Source organism: Chiloscyllium punctatum, chromosome 10 (assembly GCF_047496795.1).
Source record: "Chiloscyllium punctatum isolate Juve2018m chromosome 10, sChiPun1.3, whole genome shotgun sequence".
In the NCBI taxonomy this organism is placed as follows: domain Eukaryota; kingdom Metazoa; phylum Chordata; class Chondrichthyes; order Orectolobiformes; family Hemiscylliidae; genus Chiloscyllium; species Chiloscyllium punctatum.
The window spans coordinates 19,065,015-19,090,737 of record NC_092748.1 but is presented as its reverse complement, the minus strand read 5'-3'; the positions used below and the strand labels follow the sequence as shown (position 1 = coordinate 19,090,737).

Here is a 25,723-nt window from a genome sequence, read left to right as displayed (position 1 = left end):
CAATGATTGTTTAAGGATTGTTTCAAGTAAGTACATTTCAAACTGAACAATCTGGATGTCTGAATCTTCAAGTTATAGGCCTTTGAGGCTTGTATTCTTATTTCAAAGGCCCTGCTTACAACTGCATTTTAATTTCAATACATAATTTCTTGCTATTAATGAATTATTCCTTCTTGCCTGAAGGTGTGGTAATTTGTGGAAAAGTTATGATAAGTAAAAAATCCCTGCAGCAAATTATGAGCAATCCATTCAATTTAAAAGATATGAAAATGTGAAAGAAATTGTATATAAAATAAAGAGAATACTACAATAGTGAATGAATGGTACTTGCTGCATTTCATAAATACAGAAGCACCATACAAATACCAAATACGGAAGTTATTCAGTTTTGATGCATTTGAATGCCTAAGCCTGTATTTGTTCTAATATCTTACACTTAGCTCCAATCAATATTTCATTATATCTTTAATTTGGTGATAAATTTACAAATTCTCAGGAATTTGTGGGAAACTTACTGAGATTTTGGAATGCAGTTTTGTGAATTGCTTTTCAAAAATAGATTTTATGAAACATTTTGCACTATCAGTCTTGGTAAAGTTAAGCCTCAAGCAAAACATTGCAGGACATGGATATCTAGTTTAAAAACAGATTTTTTTGTTTCAACTGAGTGATTATTGACCTGAAACGTTTCTTTTTATAGATTCTGCATGATCCACTGTATTTCTAACATTAAGCTTGAGGTTGGTAAGGCTTTATTTCCCACATATTTATCAGAAGTGAACATAATAACTTTCAGTTGAAAGTCTGTCATCAGAAACTACCAAATAATACTGGATGGAAAGCTGCTAATGTAGTTTCAGAATATTAGAGAGAAATGTAAAAATCATAGTGTTATAAAGCAGAGTGAACATCAGTTCTTTTTTACATTATGGATGTAATAAATATTTTCATAGAATCATCGTACAGTGCGGAAGCCATCCGGCCCATCGTGTCCACACTGATTCTCTGAACAGCATCCTGCCCACGCTCACCCCATCCCTGTAACCCTGCATTTCTCATGACTACTCCACCTAGCCTGCACATCCCTGGTCACTATGAGCAATTTAGAACATAGAACAGTACAGCAAGTACAGGCCCTTTAGTCCATGATGCTGTACCGAGCATTCATCTTAATCTAAGATCAACCTTACCTACACATCCCTCAATTTACTGCATCCATGTGCTTGTCCAGCAGTAACTTAAATGTCCCTAATGTCTCTGACTCTACTACCTGCATTCCATGCACCCACCACTCTCTGCGTAAAAAACTTACCTCTGACATCTCTCCTACACCTTCCTCCAATCACCTTAAAATTATGACCCCTTGTGACAGCCGTTTATGCCCTGGGCCAATCCATCTAACCTGCACAACCTTGGAGTATGGGAGGAAACTAGAGCACCTGGAGGAAACCCATGCAGACAGGGGGAGAATGCGCAAACTCCAGACAGACAGTTGCCTAAGGCTGGAATCGAAGTCGAGTCCCTGGCACTGTGAGACAATGGTGCTAACCATTGAGACCCTGTACTGCTTGTTTTAAAATTACATGCTATAGTCCCTTCACAATGCCTTTGGAAATTTTGTGTTATAGTTCTGATGTACAAAGCATTGTACAATTAGACAAAATTATTTTATAATTAATCTATTAAGTGACCTATCAGTGACCACTGCAGTTAGGTCAAAACAGAGTAATGACTAAATGCAAATTTATATGTATGAGCGTGTTAACAACTTTTTAATCTTAAGAGTGAAAAAATGTACCACTGTAAGAATGCCATCAATGGTCACTCCTACTTGTACAATAAAAAATAGTAATGAGTCAACTGGTGGTCAGTTTACAGAATGTCATTATTGCACAAAAAAAATTAAGTGCTGGAAATAGCTGATACAAGAGTAGGCATCAATATGGGGGGGGTGGGGGAGGATAAAGTTTAAGCCGCAGACAATGATCCAATGGCTTCGTCGAAACATGGGGCCAGTTATTTGAAATTAAAATCAATTTTGTGACCAGTAACCTTGTTGCATTCTCTGCACTCACTAGAAATGTTAATTTTGGTAGAGATTGGTAAGATTAAGCACAGTAATTGACACTCTGGTTTACTTGATTAGCTGAATCTACATTCCAAGGCCTACAAATTCAAAAGTTCTTTCTGACCATTTTACAGGTATAATATGGATAATAATGAATTCCAGACATATTGGCTTACACGCACTCATTCTATACCAAGGTTTATCATCCACCATGCTGGGTGAAGGTCCTATGTAGGCATCCAAGGCACATGTCAGAAGTATGAAAAAAAAACTTATATTGCTGAAAAGTGAGATACATTGTCAGAACTTTTCACTTTGACAAATACAAGAATATTAAATTTCAAATGATCATAATTTATTCTAAAGGAACTGACTAGTGGACTGACTATACTACAGGTGCTGACTAGTGGCAAGGTAAGAAATATTTCTTTTGTTTCAGAAAACAGGTGCCTTGGTATGAATATATTTCACTTATTGGGGCGGCACAGTGGTTAACACTGTTGCTTCATAGCGCCAGGAACCTGGGTTTGGTTCCAGCCTCGGGTGACTGTGTGGAGTTTGCAAATTCTCCTCTATCTGTGTGCGTTTCCTCCAGGTGCTCCGGTTTCCTCCCACAGTCCAAAGATGTGCAGATTAGGTGAATTGACCATACTAAATTGCCCATAGTGTTCTGGAATGTGGAGGCTCGGTGCATTAGTCAGGGAAAATGTAGAGCAATAGGACAGGGGAACGGCTCTGGGTAAGATACTCAGTGGTGTGGACTTGTTGGGCCAATTGTCCTGTTTCTACACTGTAGGGATTCTCTAATATATAGCCATGTTACAAGCTTAACTGATTATCTTAAATTGGGTGTTAATGTACTCAGGATGAGAAGCATAGAGATGCTGAAAATAAATGCAGCTATTCAGTGCATTGAAAATATGTTACTGTGCATCACGATCATGGTTGATCCTCTATATCAATGCTATACACCCAATCAGTTCCTGTACAAACTGGCATGTTGTGCTTCTAGAAATCTTAAAATCATTCTTAAATATATTCAGTAAGTTTGCCTTCACAGTCTTCTGTGATACGGAACTCCACATTTTCACCATTCTGACTGAAGAGATTTTCTAGGTAAAAACAATGACTGCAGATGCTGGAAACCAGATTTTGGATAAGTGGTGCTGGAAGAGCACAGCAGTTCAGGCAGCATCCAAGTAGCTTCAAAATCGACGTTTTGGGCAAAAGCTCTTCATCAGGAATAAAGGCAGTGAGCCTGAAGCATGGAGAGATAAGCTAGAGGAGGGTGGGGGTGGAGAGAAAGTAGCATAGAGTACAATGGGTGAGTGGGGGAGGGGATGAAGGTGATAGGTCAAGGAGGAGAGGGTGGAGTGGATAGGTGGAAAAGAAGATAGGCAGGTAGGACAAGTCCGGACAAGTCAAGGGGACAGTTACTGAAGAGCTTCAGGGCAGAGGAAATGACCTGGGAGTTGCAGTGGGAGAGGGACTCCCTGAGATTCTTGCAGAGAGAGGAGGAAAACTTCTTCAAGGCAGGCATCCTTGCAAGAGGATTCGCAGTAGGGTTAAAATCAAGTTTTCCTCCTCTCTCTACAAGAACCTCATTGATTTGCTTGCTTTCCATGACTGGTGTATAAGGTCACCCAGGTCCCTTTGTACATCAATCTTTCCCAATCTGGCACCTTTTAAACAGCATTCTCATATTCTGTTTTTCCAACTGAAATGGACAAATTCACATTTGTCCTCATTTTATTGCATTTGTCATGTACTTGATCACTCAGTCATCTTTAAACCTCTTTACATGCTCCTCACCAAACTCCCATCTAGTTTTGTGTCATTAAGAAACTTAGAAATATTACACTGATTCCCTCCAAATTGTTGATATATTGTGAGTAGTTGCAGCAAACAGTAATTCCCCCACTTGTCCACTTGAAAATGACCCATTTATTTCTACTTTAGGTTTCCCGTCTGCTAACTAATTCTCAATCTTTGCCGATATATTACTAAGAATCTCACGTGTTGTGATATTATACAATAACCTCTCATTTATAACTTTATCAAAAGATTTTTTTTAAAATCCAAACATACCACACCCACAGTTTCTCCCTCATCTATTCTACTTGGTGGTTTGGGTTTTGCAAGCGTGAATAGGTTGAGTACGGTTTATACTCTACTGATTGTGAACAGCTAAAAGGAATAGCTGTTTGATGTAATCAGTGAATTACTACCTGGCATTGCAATGGCACTGAAATTCAGGGTCCTATTCTCTGCTGGTGGTGTCTTTTAAGTACACTTTTCAATGCTGCATTTAAAAGCACTCATTCATCACATACACTTTATATGTTGGCTTGACCAGTCTTTTTTTTGTTTATTTCCTGTGTTTACAATTGAATTCAGACTTTGCAATCACATTTTGTTGGTACAAGATAAATATTTTGAAGTTGAATAGTTTGGCACTGGAAAAGTGCAGCACATCATGCAGCATCCAAGGAGCAGGAAAATCGATGTTTTGGACATAAGCACTTCATCAGGAATATGGCAGGGGGGAATGGGCGGAGAGATAAATAGGAGGATGGGAGTGGGGGTGAGTTAGCTGGGAAGGTGATAAATAGATGCAAGTGGGGAATGATGGTGACAGGTTGGAGGGGTGGGTGGAGCAGATAGGTGGGAAGGAAGATTGTCAGGTACAACAGTTCAGGCAGGCAGTGCTGAGTTGGAGAGTTGGATCTGGGATGAAGTAAGGGGAGGGGTGATGAGGAAATTGATGAAATTAGTGTTGATGCCATGTGATTGGAGGGTCCCAACCTCTTTTGAAAACAAGCCAAAATTAATTGTAATAGAAATAGAAAGATAGGCCAGATGAATGCGTGGCTGAGGAGCTGGTGTTGGGGACAGGGTTTTCTGTTCTGGATCATTGTGTTCTCTTCCGGGGTAGAGGTGATCTGTTCAAGAGGAATGGGTTGCGCTTGAACCAGAGGGGAAATCGATATCCTTCTGGGGACATTTGCTAAATGTTGCCCGGGAAGGTTTAACTAGCTTGCCAGGAGGGTGGGACTCTGAATGAGAGGGGCCATTGAGAAGTGGGGGAAGAAACATTAGTCAGAGAGCAAGTTTACTATGGAGGATAGCAGGGGCACAGTAAAGGGAAGGAAAAGTCCATTTATTTCATAGCACATGGCCTGACTGCTAAGGCAGACAAGCTCAGAGCATGGATTGGCTCTGGGAACTGCGATATTATAGCTAACAGAAACATGGCTGAGAGATTGGCAGTACATGGCAGCACAATGTTCCAGGATACAGAAGCTACAGGTGTGACAGACGTACAAGTGAATGAAAAGAGGGTCTTGCCCTTTTGATAAGGGAGGATGCAACAACAGTGCTTAGAATATTTTTAAGGAGAAAGTGAGGACTGCTACAGGGTTAGATCTTAGAAAGAAGGGGACGGTCACTCGGTTGGGACTGTATTACAGACCCCAAATAGCCAGCGGGTACTAAATGTATAGAGCAGTTGCAGATACCTGTAGAAATAATAGAGTAGTATTATTACTCTACTACTCTATTAGGTTACTTAGTGTGGAAACAGGCCCTTCGCCCAACAAGTCCACACGGACCTGCCGAAGCGTAACCCACCCAGATTCATTCCCCTACATTTACCCCTTCACCTAAAACTACTGGCAATTTAGCATGGCCAATTTATCTAACCTGCACAGTTTTGGATTGTGGGAGGAAACTGGAGCACCCAGAGAAAACCCACGCAGAAACAGGGAGAATGTGCAAACTCCACACAGAGTGGCCTGAGGCAGGAATTGAACCCGGGTCTCTGACGCTGTGAGGCAGCAGTGCTAACCACTGTGCAACCATGTTGCCCATAAATTTGGTTGGAAAATTTAATTTCCCTTGTATTGTTTGGGCCACCTGGAGTGTAAAAGATGTGGATAGGGTCGCATTTGTCAGATGTGTCCAAGTTTTCTAAATCAGTATGTAGAGGTCCCAATTCAGGAGGGTACAACACTGGATCTCCTCTTAGGAAACAAAAGTTGGACAAGTGACTGAAGTGTCAGTCGGACAGCACTTTGGGTACAGTGACCATAATTCTCTTAGTTTGCCCATAGTTGTGAGTAAAGAAAGGACAGTCCCTCAGGTTAAACTGTTAAACTGGAGCAGGTCCAGTTTTGGGATCATTAGTCGGTATCTAGCAGAAGTCGTTTGGGTGAATCTGGTTGAAAGAACAACTAGCAAATGGGAGGCTTTTAAAAGTTTAATAACAGAAGTCCAGGGATAGTGTGTACTTGTTAGGGTGAAGGGAGAAGCTGGCAGGTTTAGGGATCCCTGACTGATGAGGGATATAGAGGCTCTGGTCAGGAAAAAGAAGGAGGCATACACTGGGTTTAAGCTACTGGGCTCAAGTGAATCCCTAGATGACTATAAAAAGTGTATGATGGAAATCAGAAAAACAATAAAAGCATTTGAGATGGATCTGGCAGATAAGGTTAAATCCCAAGAGGTTCTATAGCTATATTGAGAGTGAAAGGGTGGCTAGGGAGGGAATAAGTCCCCTTGAAGATCAGCATGGCCATCTGTTGAGGCACAGGAGATGGGGGATATTTTAATGAATATTTCTCCTGTGTTTCCTGAGGAGAGAATCATGGATGCAAAGCAAATAAGGGAACCAAGTAGGGATGTATTGGACTGCAGACATATTACCAGGGAGGAGGTGTTTGCAGCCTTAAAGTGCACTAAGGTGGATAAATCCCCTGAGCCTGATCAAGTCTATCCTTGGATGTTTTGGGAGGCTAGGATGGAAAAGATCAGAGGTCCTTGCAGAGATTTTGCTTTATCTTTAGCCCCTGATGAAGTTCCAGAAGTCTGAAGGGTGGCTAATGTTTTTCCATTGTTTAAGAAAGGTACCAAAGACAAGCCAGGGAACCACAGTCCAGTGAATCTGACATCAGTGGTAGGCAAGTTATTGAAAAGTATACTGAAGGACAGGATTAACCAACATTTGGATAGTCAAGGTCTTATTAGGGATAGTCAGCATGGATTTGTGCATGGAAATCATGTCTGATAAATCTTTTAGAGCTTTTCAAAGAGGTAACCAAGATGACAGAGGAGGGTAGGGCAGCGGATGTCTATATGAACTTTAGTAAGGCCCTTGACAAGGTCCCGTACAGCAAGATAGTCATGAAGGTTAGGTTGCATCGGATCCAGGGAGAGCTAGCTAATTGGATTCAAAATTGACTTGATGGTAGGATGCAGTGCATGATGATTGAAGGTTGTTTCTTGGACTGGAAGCCTGCAACTAGCGGTGTGTCACAGGGTCTGTGCTGGGATCTTTGTTATTTATTATTTACATAAATAATCTGGATGTGAATGTACACGGTTTGATTAGTAAGTTTCTGGATGATACAAAATTGTTGATGTAAGGAAGGTTATCAAAAATTACAAAGGAATCTTGACCAGATAGGGAAGTTGGCTGAGGATTGGCAAATGCAAATCAACACAGATAAGTGTGAGGTGTTGCATTTGGAAAATCAAACCAAGGTAGGACTTATACAGTAAATGGTAAGATCCTGAGAGGTATTGTGGAACAAAGGGACTCAGAGTACAGTTACATAGTTCATCAAAAGCGGCGCCACCACGATGTCAGGTAGTGAAGGGCTAGAATCCTTGCCTTCCTCGGTCGAGGTATTGAGTATAGGAGTTGGGACATTACTTCACAGTTGTATAAGTCAGTAGTGACGCTACACTTGGAATACTGTGTATAGTTTTGGTTACCCTGTTGTAAGACACTAATCTAGAGTGGGCTGATTCAACAGCTACTATGGCTCGAGGAGAAGCAGGTAAAAATCACAGGATGGAGTTGGGGCTGCTGGGGGAGGGGGGACATCCTTCACTTTCATGCAATGGATTTCTTTCAGGATGCACCAGATCACATCTGTAATTGGGGACTTCTGTATCCAAACATCACTGAGACTCTCTACAGTGGTTGGAACACAATATTACTTCACCTAGACACAAAAAGCAAGACAGAGAAGCACCATGATTCACTGTCTCTGGCACTATCAGTGTATATATGGCTAAGACATTGCAGTTCAAGAAGACAGCTGACCACAACCTTCTCAACAATTTTGGATGAGTAACAGATGCTAGCCTGGCTAGGCCAGCAACACTCACATCCCATTAAAGAGATAAAAAAGAATCACAGTTGCTACACACAACATCTATATGGCATTGCATGCTTCTGATAACCCCAATCAGATTTTATCCTTTGCCATAGTTATTGGGCAGATTTTTAAGAAATGCCAAACACCCAACAGAAACATCATGGTTAGGAGCATTAGTCAGGGGTAAAAGCAGAGCAGTAGGGGAATGACTCTGGGTAGGTTACTCCTTGGAAAGTCGGTATGGACTTGTTAGGCCAAAGGGCCTTTTTTCACACTGCAGGGATTCTATGATTTAAACAAACAATTGACCTCCTCAAGTAATGACTCTGAACCATTCAGGATGCTTTGCAGTAAAGCCTGGAGTAGGAATCAAGAATTGTGCTCATATGCTACAAGCCACATACTTTGTAATATCGAGGAACTAGCTTTACCACAACTGGCAAAAAAATGTGTAACAAGTGGTGGAGAAAGAGCAGCATGAAAGGGAACATGGGCAGAAACATCTTCCCAGTTCCCCTACAGTGCTTTGTAGGAACAAACCACTGCAAGCCAAATATGCCAACAGTTTCACAATTCTTATCATGATTCTTCTTATTGTCATTATCAGTTGTCTAGCTTCAAGAGAGTAATTCAACAATTTAATTCCACCTGTGCTCTTTATTTAACAGAAATAATTGAGAATCAACATGGTAAGCTCCCTCAGTACTTGGTACTCAGTACCGAGCTCATGCTTTTATGAAGTTAATCCACTTGGAAGATGGCAGTCTACTAGGCTTCCACGGAGGACATTTCAAATGACAATGGAGAATGGCCTTGAGAGGCTTCAGGCCTTCAGGATCCAACTACCAACTGCAGCATCTCAGCAAATGTTAGGCCAGAAAGACCCAGTTGTGGTACTAATGAAGACACAGCGAAAGTAGTTGGTGAGGATGGAGGCATGTTAGCATTCTGAGGGGAATGAAGGCCATCTTTCTGGGATTGTGCTTCAGCACTCCCATGGTCCTGAACAAGAACAAATTGCAGAGATAATTTGACATCTTGAACACATCCATCAATACGGGGCCAAAATCAAGATGTCAGTGATTAGAGTTTCCGTTGTAGAACTCCTGAAAGAGATCAGTGCCTGAGTTGTGCTCATTCAACTGATCTCTCACTCTATGTTGGAAAATAGTCTCCAAGTTATAATCAAAGCCACAAAACAAGATGAAGTGAACCATTTTTCAATGCTCAGAACCACACCATGAGAGATCTCTATGTGTCCAGAAAACACAAAGCATTTCTTGGTAAATGCCATCAAGATTAGATTAAATTCCCTCCAGTGAGTAATAGGTCCTTTGGCCCAACAAGTCCACACCAACCCTACGAAGGGTAACTCACTCAGACTCCGTTTCCAACCTTCATTTTCCAATACCTCTTGTGACAACATATGAATCGTTCAATCATGAGGCACAGTCTCTAATCACTTCGTAAGATTATCGTCAACACACACCCTTCTTTCACCCATACACAGCATCAAACAGTTGTGAAAGAGGAGAAGGCCATTCTGCCCATTGTACCTACTTCAGCTTGAGCAGGGAACATAGAGCAAGAGTTTACTGCTGGTGAACTGAACCCTCACATTCTGCATGCAAATTTCCAAATGCAGTGCTGTTTGGCAATTCAGCATCCTATGCCCCTGCTGTTACTCTTATAAGCCTTTGTGCAGTGATTCACAGCATAAAGATCTCTCCTCTAGCCTAGGTTCTAACTTACTGTCTCTAAGTTGATGTCTGCTGAGGTCAGGTGGAATGATTGCATATTCAGTAAGTCTGTCTCCTCTGCTTTACTAATAGAAAAGAGTCCTTTATTTTCAACATTTGAAATTAAAAAGTTAACTCGAAGAAAGAGTGATGAATAAATAAATGTGAGCACTTGCAGTGTGTGAAATAAAAGAGAAAATGGAAAAAAAGGAAATGTTGTGAAGAGGCCAGGCATAATAGAACAGAGAACATAGAAGATTACAGTACAGTACAGGCCTTTCAGCCCTCGATATTGTGCCAACCTGTGGAAACAATCTGAAGCCTATCTATCTGACACTATTCCATCTTCATCCATATGTTTATCCAATGACCATTTAAATGCGATTAAAGTTGGCGAATTTACTATTGTTGTAGGCCCCTACTACTCTGAGTAAAGAAACCCCTTCAGACATCTGTCTTATATCTATCACACCACAATTTAAAGCTATGTCCCCTCATGCTACCCCTCACCATGCGAGGAAAAAGGCTCTCACTGTCCACCATAATGCACTGATCATCTTACATGTCTCAATTAAATCTCCTCTCAACTTTCTTCTCGAGAATGAAAACAGCCTCAAGTCCCTCAGCCTTTTCTAATAAGACCTTCCCTGCATACCAGGCAACATCCTAGAAATCTCCTCTAAATGCTTTCCAATGCTTCCACATTCTTCCAAAAATGCGGTGACCAGAACTGTACTCCAATACACCAAATGTAGCTGCACTAGAGTTTTGTACAGCTGCAGCATGACCTCATGACTCCAAAATTCAATCCCTCCACTAATAAAAGCTAATGCACTGTATGCTTTCTTAACAACGCTATCAACCTGAGTGGCAATTTTCAGGAATGGACACAGGGATCTCTCTGCTCATCTACATTGTCAAGCATCTTACCATTAGCCCAGTACTCTTTATTCCTATTGCATCTTCCAAAGTGAATCACCTCACTTTTCCACATTAATCTCCATTTGCAACCTCTCAGTCCAGATCTGCAGCTTATCGATGTCTCTCTGTAACCTGCAACATCCTTCAGCACTATCCACAACTCCATCGACCTTAGTGTCATCAGCAAATTTACTAATTCATCCTTCTACACCTTCATCTGGGTCATTTATAAAAATGACATACAGAAGTGGACCCAAATCAGATCCTTGTGGTACAGCACCAGTAACTGAACTCCAGGATGAACATTTCTCATTGACCACCACCCTCGGTCTTCTTTCAGCGAGCCAATTTCTGATCCAAACTGCAAAATCATCCTCAATCCCATGCCTCTGTAATTTGTGTAATAGCCGACTGTGGGGAACCTGTTCAAACACCTGAGTGAAATCCACATACACCACATCAACCGCTCTACCCTCATCCACCTGTTTGGTCACCATCTCAAAGAACTTAATAGAGATTTGTGAGGCATGACCTATCCTTCACAAAATCATGTTGACTATCCCTAATCAACTTATTCCTCACTAGATGATTATAAATCCTCTCTCTTATAACCATTTCCAACACCTTACCCACAACCAAAGTAAGGGTTACTGGTCTATAATTACCAGGGTTATCTCTTCTCTCCTTCTTGAACAAGGTGGCAACATTTGCTATCCTCCAGTCTTCTGGCACTATTCCTGACGACAATGATGACATAAAGATCAAAGTCAAAGGCTCTGCAATCTCCTCCCTGGCTTCTCAGAGAATCCTAGGACAAACGCCATGTAGCCTAGGGGACTTATCTACTTTCATACTTTCCAGAATTGCTAATACCTCCTCCTTGTGAACAGCAATCTGGTCTAGTCTAGTAGCCTGTATCTCAGTATTCTTTTCGACAACATCGTATTTTTCCAGTGTGAATACTGATGAAAAATATTCATTTAGCACTTCCCCTATCTCCTTGCACTCCATGCACAACTTGCCACCACTTTCCGGATTGGCCCTAATCTTTCTTAGTCATTCTTTTATTCCTGATATACCTATAGAAAGCTTTAGGGTTTTCCTTGACCCTATCTGCCAATGACTTCTCATGTCCCCTCCTGGCTCTTCTTAGCTCTCGCTTTAGTTCTTTCCTGGCTAACTTGTGACTCTCAAGAACCCTAACTCAGCCTTCACATCTCATCCTAACATAAGCCTTCTTCTTCCTCTTGACAAGAGATTCAACTTCTTTAGTAAACCACGGCTCCCCTCGCTTGACAACTTCCTCCCTGCCTGACAGGTACATACTTATCAAGGAAACAGTTGCTGTTCCTGGAACAAGCTCCACATTTCAATTGTACCCAATCCCCTGCAGTTTCCTCCCCATCTTATGCATCCTAAATTTTGCCTGATCACATCATAATTGCTTTTCCACTAGCAATAACTCTTGCTCAGCAGTTTATACCTATCCCTTTCCATCACTAAAGTAAACACAACCGAATTGTGGTCACTATCACCAAAAATGCTCATCTACCTCCAAATCAAACACCTGGCCAGTTTCATTACCCAGTACCAAGTCCAATGTGACCGCGCCCCTTGTTGGCTTGTCTACATAGTGTCAGAAAACCCTCCTGTACACATTGGACAAAAACTGACTCATCTAAAATACTCGCATTATCGTATTTCCAGTCAATATTTGGGAAGTTAAAGCCCCCCATAACAACTACCTGTTACTCTCACTCCTATCCAGAATTATCTTTGCTATCCTTTCCTCTACATATCTGCAACTACTCAGAGGCCGATAGAAAACTCCCAATGCAACCTCCAGTTAACACTCATCATGGCCATGTATCTACCCTGCCCTTAATGTTAGCAAAATTTTCTTCTTCAAGAGACAAGATGCATAGGGACACCTGGCATTATTGTTAGCAGCCTCCTGTTGCATGTTGTGCACGGCCACAAGGAAGAAAGGAGTGTGCTTATGATAAAGCTGGTGATGTGTTTAACAGATTGAATCTGTCATGAACAGTTCATATGAGATATAAGAAATTGAGGGTTGCAACAGAGGTGACTGTAGCAGGTATACATTGTGTGCATATACCAGGAGAATACAGTGGTGTGGTGTAATATAGTAATTGCAGGAGAATGAAAAGAACAGTGGCAGCACTGTGAATGATTGTAAAATGCAGAAGGTGGTGCAGGTAGGTGTAGTGGAAGAGAGTAATTGAGGTGAGAAGAAAGATTCTTAGCTTGACAACTCTGATGAGGTGAAGGTAATTTTTCTTCATTAGCAACATCCAAGAGTTTAAATTCCTGGCACTAACCTCCTAATTAACCTTCCCAACGCTCATGAAGAAATTGCCTGACGTGCTAAGGACAGGCTTTCGAACTTGCTATCATAACCTGGATGACAGCATCCAAAAGGTGCATCAGAGAGCCAGGGTGATTTCTCTGTACTTCTCTTGGTCACTGAAGACTTTGCACAGTATTTCCCTGCCATCTGTAGCTACAGTGTGTATCTTGGAAAGACTAGTCTCAGTAAATGACATCAGTCAAGTCTATTTTTTTTCTACACTCCTATGCTCATCACCATGAAAATAGGCATGCAGTCAAAACGTAGTCTGGACAAAGGCTGTAGTTCCAAAGTCACCTGCATCCTGTTCTCAGCTGCTCATTTTCAGACCTATCAACAGTCTCATGTTCACTATTTTTTACTGAGCTTCTCAGATATTTTCAAGATTTGAGAAAAAACAAAATCTAACCTACTAAAATCAATGACAATGCTATAATATTCTCAGCTAGGAATTTTAGACTAAACCTAGAAGTGTGTAACTTGTAAGATTTGCAAATTATTTGCAGTCAGGTTCTTATTAAGTCAATGGAAAATAATTAGAAAGCCATTCATTAAGGTAGCCCCTGTCAAGTTACATGCATTTTAGAAAATTTGCAACAAAATCTGTAAATAATAAATTTCATCTCTAAAGGCATGTCAGAAAAGAATAAAAAGTTGTTCATGTCAGATTAAAAAACAATTTTTCCCAAACCTAGTTACCAAATGCATTTACTCTTGGAAAATATTATATCTGTCAAACCGACGTAACCCCAGTGGAAGAATGGGAGTAGAATATTAAAGGCATTGGGCCCAATTTTACCATATGGTGCCAACATAAAGTCATCCATTTTTGTTTTCGTTTGTATTTGTTCTTCCTGTATTAACTCATTTTTGCTTTAACAACCCTTTTTGTATATCCAAGTCTCTTCATACTGTATGAAAATTGTGTCCAATTGACATCAAATAACTTTTTATCTCTGCAAATGTCACTCTTGAAGCATTATGATTATTATCACTCTGACTTTACCTCTCCTTTTTAGGGAAAAACCTAGATTCTGAATGATGTGCCTCGCCTGAGTCAGAAGGAACAATGGGAAATCAGACATAATTAAACAGAAGTTTGATTTTTACGGAAATAGAAATGATTGTTAAATGGATGCTAAATGAAGGCTTGCATTATTGATTGATGCTGATATTTATCAAACTGGCATGTCAACTGAAGAACGTTTATGAATAACTAAAAGGGACTTAATTAATGTTATCAAAATTATGAAGGTTTTAAGGGTGAACAGTGAAAGATTATTCACGCTTATTGGTGAATTGATAAGGGGCACAAGTCTAGAATTATCAGTAGATGAAAAGAAAAACACAGGAAGAGTTTTTTCTATTCACACAAAGTTATTGGGAATACAATGTTTATTTGCAAGTGGCTAATGAAGTATTGGAGCTGACATTATTTGAAAAAAAGCCAGCTATTTGGAAAATAATACGAAGTACCCATAGCCAAAGTTTAAGGAATGGGATAAGAGTAAAGACAGCTCCAGTTGAAGAGCCAGTGCTGGTCACAGCAAATTCTTCCAAACAGACTCCTTTACCAGGGACAGAAGTTCAAGTTCTAGAATAAACTGTCAATTGTTTTCAAAATTTCTGCACAAAAAGTCCCATCATGAAGGATCTTCTGGCTTGTTATTCACATAATAAAATAACTAGGGTTAATGGGTACTGTTTCAGACTGGGTTAGGAGGGGGAAGATGTGAAGAAAGGAGAAGAGAAATTTTACACACATTATTTCATTGCTTTAAATCAATTATTGTTTTTCCATTGGATGAGATAGTCACTGGCAAGGCCAGCATTTGTGACACATCTAATTGAGTGCCTTTCAAAGGCCATTTCAATGTGCAATTAAGAGTCAAACAAATTGCTGAGGGTCTGAAGTCACATGTAGGTCAAATTGGCAAGGTAAAGATTTATGAACTGAATTGAAATGCAGTGGGACAAACCCTTGTCCCCAGCACATTTGCCCAGGTATCTAAGCTGCTAGTCCAGTGATCTTACCTCTGCTCTTATTCCTCCAATTTACATTAAGATAATTTAAGACAACATGTTTGGATTAAGCAAACATATCATCCAACTACCTTCCTATCTAGCTAATGAGTCTATGCTCCCTTATTATTACTTATGCAAATAGAAACCACTGAATGCTAATTTTTGTCAGGTATCAAATTATTAATCAAGAATCTATAACTGTAAATTACTTGCACTGATCAGTTACATATATTTACAGGGGTATTAACGGTTACTAAATTAAAGACTAAATGGAAAAATAGACTGGCTACATTCAGTGCTTTTCTACCACACTGCAGGAATATGGGTGTAGTTGTACACCATAATGAGCCATAATGCAATGTTGGGAAAGGCTCACAAGACAAATGCATCACTACCAAAATGTCCATTCTCCCATATTGGGGATCGTGATGGATATGATAAGTTCCCAATCTTTTAAAGGGGCTTAAAATTATCATATGACAATGTCTATGTGAGGCTAATTATTGAAAGCATAATTTCCCCAGAATTTAATATAGTGTGAAATAACAAGTAAATTACAAGTGGAACACAAAACCTTTCTAACCCTCACAGCTGTTTCATTTTTAAAAATGCATTATTATTTCATAATGTTTAGAGAAACTAATTAATTATGTTATATATTTAAGGCTAACAAGAATATGAACATTGTAATGTGTAAGCACTAGTCTCAGTACACTTTGATAATTTACAAATATTACTTCTCTAGAACCTCTGAATAAAGTATGCAAATGCATTCATTAAAAGGTCTAACAGATAAGCAGCAGTTGTAACTGTATTTTGCAAATGAGCAAAACAATTTGATCATGAAATTTCTAACCTAAGTATTCCAGATTTTACATCATCCTTTAATTGATAAATACCAATGTTGTGATTTTCAAGGCAACAAATTTGGTTTTGGCTGTTTTACAATGGGAGCATTAAGAGTGCGCAATGACAATAGATAACAATCTTAATTATATCAGTATGTCTTTAGTTTGCGCACTATAAAATCTTATATAAACCTATTCACTGACAATTCCTACATTATTTATTCCACCACACTGGTGATTAAAAAAAATTTAACTATTGTAAAAATAATAAATCTAAAGTGGACCACAACTTTGATTTTTTTCGAAGTACACATTTCTTATCTAGTGTACGATCAATTTTTCTTTTAACTGCTTACCAGTGTGGCTCCGTTTATGTACCATTAGAACATTGGGCCCAATGCAAACCATCCCACAGATGTCACACTTCAGTTTACCATTCGGAAGTCGTATCCCTCCATCGGCTTGTATCTCCAGCCCTGGGTTGGTTTCAGTCATTCCGTTGCTTTCCACCACAGACTCCTCCATGGCACTCATTGCCTCTTTGCTTCTGGCTCGGTCCACCTGATTAAGAACTTTTCCATCATCTTCATCGCTATGCATCTCTACCTTGATGGAGTTTGCTACAAAACCAATAAAAATGTTTAAAATAAAACATGGTTACTTGCTGTCAGCTTAGTTATCAAAGAAAAACATTTTTTTTCTTATACCAGTCCTTCCTCTTGTCCATACTTGACTGATGGCCAATTTGTAAAACTACAATGTTGAAAACAGACTTCATATGGATGAAGCATGTTCAACATATTTCAAATAGACCTTATTAGTAACAATATGCTGTCATTTGATTCAGTCACAGCAGCGTTTTTTCTTAAATTGCTGTACTGCAACCTATTATCACTTGTACGTCACGGAGGCAGCACTAGCCATTTGTTTTTGTAGAAAGTGTGGTGCACAGTTTCCTGCACCCACCATATGGGACAGCTCTTGGTGCATGTCTCAGCGGAATGCGACTTCTGGAGTGATGTTATGAGCATTTGCAGCAGCATAAGCAGCCAGCCCATTTCCCCCTTGAAGACTGATAAAGATGTTTGTTTCATCCCACTGAAGAAATGTATATAAACTGCTATTTATTCCACTTGAATCTTAGAAATCGAATAACTTTTCAAAATCAAAATTATGTTTGGAAAATAAGGTTCACGTTGCACTTTATCAATATCACAAATCTTGTGACATGAAAGTAAAATTCATATTCACCACCTTTGAATGCAATACTTATTTTTCTCCAAACTGAAAAGACAATAGTCAAATATTTAGCTCAGTGACTTTATATAATTGTTAACTCTATAGTGGTCAAAAAAAATCTTCCACCCACAAAGTCTAAAGAATGTTCCAAAGGCCCATTCTGGTGTTTTTGACAGTATCCAATTCCATTATCATTCTCATTTTTTCTCCCAGTTCAGATGTTTGCCAAATTTTCAACTGCTATAGAATGAATATTGAGCAGAAGTGCAAATTTTACTCAATTTTCCATTAATGCCATCTTCTGACAATTACAAGGAGGCATACTGCAGCATACTAGCATTGGCTGATGCATACCCAATCCTGCAAAGAGGCATCTCAGAAGAGGAAATGCAAACTTTCATCACACCCAATATAATGTACTAATGCTCCAAAGCACAGCAATGCCGCAGACACTGTGGTTAGAAAGTTACAGCTAAAACCTTCTGTACTGTAACATGACCATCTAACAATAGTCCTTTCCTCTCCAACTGCTGAAACCATAATTCCATTACAAATTACTTTCGGTCTTAATTATCTGAACATATATAGCCTCAGTATAAAAGTGAAAAGAAATAAAACAGAATGTAATAAACTAGAATTTCTAGCACAAAGCTTTGTTATATTTTCAAATATTTTATAAAATACACGCATAATCAAAACAATTTGGTGTTAAGTAATAATCACCATCAACAAAGACATTAAAGTGTGGTGTCACAAATTCCCAATCACTGAATTAAACTTAACTTTTGGAGCAAGAGATAGGTCAAACAAGTTAAGGCTAATTTCTGTTTTTTTTCTGCTGGATTATGTTCCAAGAACTGCAAGTTCAACCATACAATTGAAATAAGTGGAAATTATGATACAATTTCTTATTATATTAGTTAATTACTGTTATATTAGATACAAGAAATCACTACAAAAGAGTGTTTGATTTTGAAATGGAGACTAATTGACCATCCATAGTTCTCCCAAGTTCATAAGAAATCCATAATATTATTTTCAATCTTCAGAATGCTATTGAAACTTTAAACTTCACTTTAAATAGGCTTTCTCCATAAGATTAACTAGTTCTTGCTTCCACAAATCAGAGGAATATAGAAGAATTAAAGTCAAAGAATAGTGAATGAAAGTTGCCAGTGTCTATGGTAAAGTAATAAAAAAGAACATATTCGGAATGAATGTTCAAATGTTCAATGTACATTTGATCAGGCACTGTATCAGCTTTGGCTATATGGTAGCATTCTTAAATATGGGTCATGTTGAAGTCCCACTGCAGGCATGTGAAGTCATTTTCTGGGCTGATACTCAATATTGTTGTCATATGTTGGGCAATACAATGAACTACATTGAGGATGGACATAAAATTTGCTGCATTGTTCAAAGCAGAACATGGAAATTCTCTCACCATTTTCTACCCTTAAATAACATGATTAAAAAGGAGATTAATCGGATAAATATAAAGTATTTATTTATTTATTTCATCTTGCTATGTGCATTACTTGTCATGTTCCTCTATATTGTTATATTTCAAAAAAATGCCTTGCAATGTTCTGAGATCGCATAAGATGCTCTTTCTTTCACAATCTCTATTTTGGTCCTAAGTGACTCAAACCACAAACATAAATTAACAGCATAGGATTAATAATAACATACATTTTTAAAAGTCATAGTTATTCCCAAAGCAGTACAAATACAGTCATCAATATCAGACGCTGCTAGTGTGCGTACAGCATACACAGCACTTATCGTTCAAATTCTTTTCCTCACACTGATTCTCGACCATAAAAAGCTAGTCATGCAAATTAAAACAAACTATTCTGTACATTAAGTTCTCAATTTCAGCCAAGCTGCAAGGACTCAAGATATTTGAGGCCATACCATTCTGCCCTCATCCTGCACCCTCTAGTCACCCCACCCCATAACAGAATCACAGTGCAAGCTAAGACAGAAGATGCTTCAGGTTCCTGTATGCAAGACAACCATTTATTGTTCAATGACGTGTATAGGAATAGAAAATTACTGGTCAGGGTCATAAGAACAATGGATTCTCAACTGGGGAAGAAAAGAAAATACATTAAAAAGGCCGAAAGAACATTGGATGCTGTAAATCAGAAACTGCTGAGCTTTTCTAGCAATCTCTATTTTTGTATATTAAAGGGGTGTTTGGAAAGGTTACTGCAGTTCAAAATGCATTAATAGCAATATATTTGAGGTGAACAGCATACATACATTTAACAGTGAGCTGGGTACACATGGATGAGAAAGAAATAAAAAGGCCTGCAGATGCTTAGATAAGTAGGATAGGAAAAGGCCTGTGCAGAACATGAACAATAGTACAATCCCACGCTAAATGAACTGTTTTTGTGCTATAAACTCCCATAGATCTACGTTTATATGCGCTGCTACATTACAATAATTCCTCGGAGTCAAAAATACAACAGGATTAAATAAAAAGGAGAAGATGAAGACTGCAGCTGCTGGACAGTCAGAGTCGAAAAGGGTGGTGCTGGAAAAGCTCAGGTCAGGCAGCATCCAAAGAGCAGGAGAGTTAATGTTTTGGGAACCAGGAATGAAGGGCTTCTGCCCAAAACGTCAACTCTCCTACACCTCAGATGCTGCCTGACCTGTCGTGCACTTCCAGCATGACCCTTTTCCACTCAAGATTAAATAAAAGTTTGGGATCTCAGTAGGAAAGTCAACAAACTTTTAAAATATGTTTTCAGAATTGGTCTTTGACACGTTTCAGACACATTTAGTGAACTTTAAAAATAAGATGAAGATTCAGAAAGTATGATGCATAGTTTGGAGATTTTTCTTAGATAACCAATTCCAATAGGACCGAGACACAAGTTCAATTATAATCTAATCATACAGAACAAAATGTAATCAGTAAATCCATGACAAATCACTGTTGTGTGCAGAAGATATTACTTAATGTTCATTAAATATCATTTTTCATGAGAGAATATATTCTTTCCCTTTTAAACTGTGTTAGGTCAAGTAAACTAGGGCTTTTAGTTGTAAATAACATTTCGTTAGGATGTTTATACATCTGTGAATTTGAAATATAGACCAATAATAATACATCAATATGAGATCGTTTCAGTTTAAGTTGATATGAGGATCCAAATCAAACTTGGTGTTAGGCTCTTGTCTTGAGGAAGTAGTCTTGTAGCATTTGAGCTTTAAACATGCTTTAGTGCAGGTGTAACTATTTTGGAGCAAATATTAAAGAGGCTTCAGGAGGCCAGGTAACTTTTCAAACCAGATCACTTTTTTCTCAATGACAGTAGTATTGTTAACATTAGAATGTAATAAGAATTTACTTAGCCAAGAAGCAAAAGGAAAACAGAAGTTTAATTCAAATCAATTTGGATTTCTAACAATGTGCCAATATTTGAAAAGAGCTCTTTAAACAGCATGCACTTGTCACCAACAACTAATCATTTAAAGTGGAAATATTTATGATTGAATGTGTAAGGACCAAGTTAACCTCTTTCCCTAAAATTGATAAACTGGGTTTGTGCACAGCAATAAGTGAGTGTCACTAAATTCTGTCTCACTTTAACATTTATTGCAATTGTCCATCCTTTTGAATCTCCAAGGTGCGTTTCATGGAAATGTCTTCAGAAGTAACAATAATCTAAGGACTCCTGCTTTAAATCCACTATTCTATCTTTCTACTGCAAAAAACTAGTTTGTTTGAAAAGTGGTTGAATTTAAGTATGCTAATTTGAGTAAAAAGATGCATTACTAGCACTGTCAAAAACAAAATGCATAATAATGCAATAACTAGTTAGTTGCAAGATACTTCAATCATGGACATGTTAGAAATTTGTTCAGTTTGGTCTCCACACAGAGAGAGATATCAAGGCCCTAGAAATTGTACACAGAAGGGCAACCAGGATGATATCAACCTTCAAGAATTCTCAGTTTTGCAGACAGATGTCAAGAACTGGTGTTATTTACTTTGGACAAATGCTGCCTAAGGGAACCCATGCTTGAGGTTTTCAAACGTGTAGCATATTGGATATATTACAGTTATGGAACTTTTGAGAATAAATCAATCAGACCTTTGAAATCTGTAAATAGAAGTCCTGAAGATTTTTTTCCTCAATGCAACATTGGGAATCTAACAAGCTCCTTAGCCTCATAATGAATTATTTACTTAGGGTAATCCCAGTTATGATAATAAGGAACCAAGGACTTCTGCACATTTCGAAAATTGCTCAATTTCTTCGGGAGTCGAAATAAGTTGAAGTTTTTCTCAATTGGTCTATTTAATAGATAATTTTCTCTAAGCCAATGGCATAGACAGTTGCAATGTTGGTTAGATGGGGCAGACTTGATAGGCCTTACAGTCTATTCCTATTTTTTTCATCAAATTGATAAATAATGACAATTAATTCTTCCGGCAAAATCTAACTTCGAGAAAACACAGTTCTTGAATTCAAGCTGGACTACTTTAAAATGCCAAATCAACCTATTTCAGGACTTCCAAGATACAAACTGAACATTTTGAATGAATGAACACTCCAGACAGTTAGTAAACTGGCTTTATTTCAAATGTGTTTTCAGAATTAATATGACAAAGAAAAACAATGCAAAATCACTTAACTAATCATCAAAAGGAGAATCGTCATAACCAAGGCGATATATCATTGTTATGACAAAACAAAGAAAAGCTTCACTTTCAACGGTTTGTTTGACATTTTGTAAACATTATTTTGTGGAAAAGAAAATCTGGTCAGAATAATTGCAAACAGTGTTTTTCTGATGTTAATTTATAATAAGAATGAACATGTTTAACTGTACCCATATGTGATGCTTCCAGCTGATGCTGCTAACCTTATTGAGTGAGATTTCTTTCAACAATTTAATTTGATAATCACTTCAGAAATCCCAGCTAGTTGACTATATCTGAGCAGGCTCCCTGGTAAGACTGAAATGTTTCTAAAACTAGCCATAAAACTACAGTATGCTTTACAAAACAGTTCATTCATTCAAACAATAATATGCAGGCAATCTTTTGAATGATTTAAATCAAAAAGGAAATAAAGATGAAAGCCTATGTGCTCATTTTGAACTGGAAACTGCACAAAGAAAATTTCCACTAACCTTCATACTTGTACTAAAAACTGTGTGACTGGAAAAATCCTATCAAAAATCTGTATACTAATAGGATTTAATCAGAAACTACCAAATCCATTGTTTCAATCTGAAAGCCATTTGCAAGCCAAATTACTTTTGCATTAGTTACTGTTCGAGTTTAGTACAACATCAAATTTCCATCTAATTTTGCATGATGTCAGCACTTATTTGATCATTTTATTTCATAAAACTTGGAAACATCAGCACAAAAAATAAACCTAGGGCAGTGTTGGCTTCACAATTAGTCCAATTCTTGATTTCTTTCTCACTAAGTGCTATTTCCTTTCTTTTCAAGACTTTACATTCCTCATAAATGCTGTGATTGACTAAGCTTCAACAACCACAATTCTATAGATTCTATATTCTAATAATGCTTGCATAAAATAGTTTGTTAATCTTTCCATTTGCTTTATTACAATTGATCCTATAAATGCATGTCCCTTTATTAAGATTTCCACCAAAGGTATGTTTAAATGTGAACAAAATTCAAACTTTTCTGAACTTATATTGGAAGATGTTAACTTCACATTATTTGTAACATATATGTAAATTTGACTTCTACCTAATAAGACTTGGAAAATGTCGTCTCTAACAAACAGTTAAAAGATTACGAATATACATAAATATGAAATATAAAATTTATCTAGCAATTCTTTAGTAAGTCAAAACAAACATTCTAAATCAGTTACTGGATAAGAAAAAGATAATATGCCACTTGTTTTTGGGGGTGCGGTACCTCAAGTTAAGAACCGGACTAAGTACAATTATTCAAACAGCTTTATCATTTTTGAGGTACAAAATATTTAAAATACACTACACTAAAGCTATGTAGATTTCAATGTTTTTTCACAACTTTTATCATTCTATACCCAATGCAATTTTACTTGAGTATGGAATGAGATGCTTATTATTTGTTTTTTTTTGTCAATTGCTGATTTGTTTTAAAATGCAAAGCTAAAATCTTACATTCAAAGGCTAGCAATGACATAGAATCTAAGGTAAATTGACATAAACTATCATTTTAATTAGCAATAAGAAAAAATTTTTTTAAAAATGCCTCTGTTCATTTGACTTGCTGCTAAAATCAAGTGTCAAGATTACACTCATTAAGACTTAACAACCGTTGAATATGCAACATAGAGGCAGGATACTCAACCCATTGTGCCTGTTCTGCTTTTTTGAATGAGACACCCAACTAGTACCACTCCCCTGCCCCTTCTTCCACTGCCCTGCAATTTCTTCTCCTTCAAGTATGAGTTTGATTCCATTTTGCAAATTATTACTGAATTTGCTTCTGACACTGCTTCAAGCAATACATCCTGGATCATAATAACATAGGGGAAAAGTACTTTCCTCAATAATAATTACCTTGAAGGTATGTCTGATAATTACTGACATTTCTGTCACAAAAAACCTTCTCCTTATTTACACCACATAAATTCTACATAATTTTGAACAACCTCATTAAATCCCACCTGAATATCTTCTTAGTTTAGAAGAATTATGCCAGTTTCTCCAGTCACTTCAGGCAATTATTGTTCCATGTGCCTGGTATCATCCTAACAAATATTCCCTGCACACTCTCTAAGGCCTCTAGCATCCTTCTTAAAGTCTGGTGCCCAGAAGAGGAAACAAACTCCAACTGGATAATCTCATAGTATCCCTGCAGTGTGGAACCAGGCCTTTGGTCCATTGAGTCCATACCAATTCTCCGAAGAGCATCCTGCCTAAATCCACCTTTCTACCCAATTCCTGTAATCCTGCATTTCCCATGGCTAATACACTTATATATACATCCTGGACTCTATGAACAATTTATCATGGCTAATCCACCTAACCTGCACGTCTTTGGACTGTGGGAGGAAATTGGAGCACCGGGATGAAATTCACACTGACACAGGAAGAATGTGCACGCTCCACACAGTTTGCTCCACATTTGAATCCTGTCGATTAACAAACACAATAGTAGTCAAATTACTGAATTAGTAATCAGGAGCCTGAATTAATCTAACAATGGCTTTTGAAAATTTCAGTTAACCTTCTAAATTTGGGAGATAATAGCTGGTATTAATCAAAGGGGCTACACAGCTGTTAGACCACTGTAGAAACCAAATCTGTCCTTTAGCGAAGTAAAATGCACTCCTGTCCGATCAGGTTTATATATGACTTCAGACCCACAATTTTTTGAGTGACTGTTAATTGCCCCAGGAAGTGGTATATAGCAAGCCACTCTGTTGTATCAGGTTATGACCAATTGTTTAAGAAGGTGACCTACCAATCTCTTTTCAATGCAATGCAGCATTCACAATAAATGTTGGAAGAACAAATAAATAAAAATTGTGATAGTTAAAGGACTGAACAAGTTATTTTTAATTATAAGTCAATTTGTACAGAGCAAGCTCTAGTGACCTGAATTTGTGTACAAGGACAGATTGAAAATAATTCCACGATTCCCCAAATATTTAGTAGTCGAGAGTAGAGAGAGTAGCATAGAGAGCAGCATAGAGAGCAGAGTAGCTTTTATTTGTCATTTCTACCATATATAAATGACACAGTAAAAATGAGATAATGAAGAGTGTATTTAGCATCAGTGATAAAATAAGGCATTTTACACACTGGTTAGCAGAAACTCTATATCGCCTTGATGTGATCTCAGCCTTTTTAAGTGTTCACTGTAATAATCTCAAGCAATCTGTGAAAACTACAAGCTCGAAATACAAGAACAAGAGAGGGGCAGGAGTGCACCATATGGCCTGTCAAGCCTGCTCAACCACTTATTCTGATCATGGTTAATCTTGGGCTTCAATTTCATCTTCCTGTATACTCCCCACATCCCTGAGCAACCAAATATCTCTGAATCCCAGTACTAAGTGTATGCAAAGATGGAGTACACATTACCTTCTAGAATACAGAATTCCACAGACTCACAATCCTCTAAGTGAAATAATTTCTTCCAATCTTAGACATAAACAATTGGCACCTTATTCTATTACTGTGCCCCTATGTTTTAAGTTCCCTGGCCAGTGGAAATATTCTCCCAATACCCCATCAAGCCCCTTCAGAGTCTTGTACGTCACAATTAGAATGCCTTGAATTCTTCTCAGCAGCGCAGGATAAAGGGTCAATTTACTCAAAATGAAGATAAAAAAAGTTCTGGA

The 25,723-nt window shown here is 38.1% G+C and overlaps 1 protein-coding gene across 13 annotated transcripts in view; it reads right to left on the bottom strand.

The window, feature by feature from the left end:
- LOC140481931 (zinc finger protein Helios-like) overlaps positions 1 to 25,723 on the bottom strand; it is a 239,411-nt gene that overhangs the window by 76,526 nt on the left and 137,162 nt on the right. For 9 of the 13 annotated variants that reach the window (XM_072578632.1, XM_072578625.1, XM_072578624.1 and 6 more), the window contains 2 exons: positions 24,404 to 24,508; positions 16,493 to 16,756 (listed from right to left, as the gene is read on the bottom strand). In XM_072578632.1, the coding sequence (XP_072434733.1) occupies positions 16,493 to 16,756; positions 24,404 to 24,508 (369 nt within the window). The remainder of the gene's footprint in view (positions 1 to 16,492; positions 16,757 to 24,403; positions 24,509 to 25,723) is intronic. The other 4 variants (XM_072578629.1, XM_072578634.1, XM_072578637.1 and 1 more) reach the window with 2 other exon arrangements.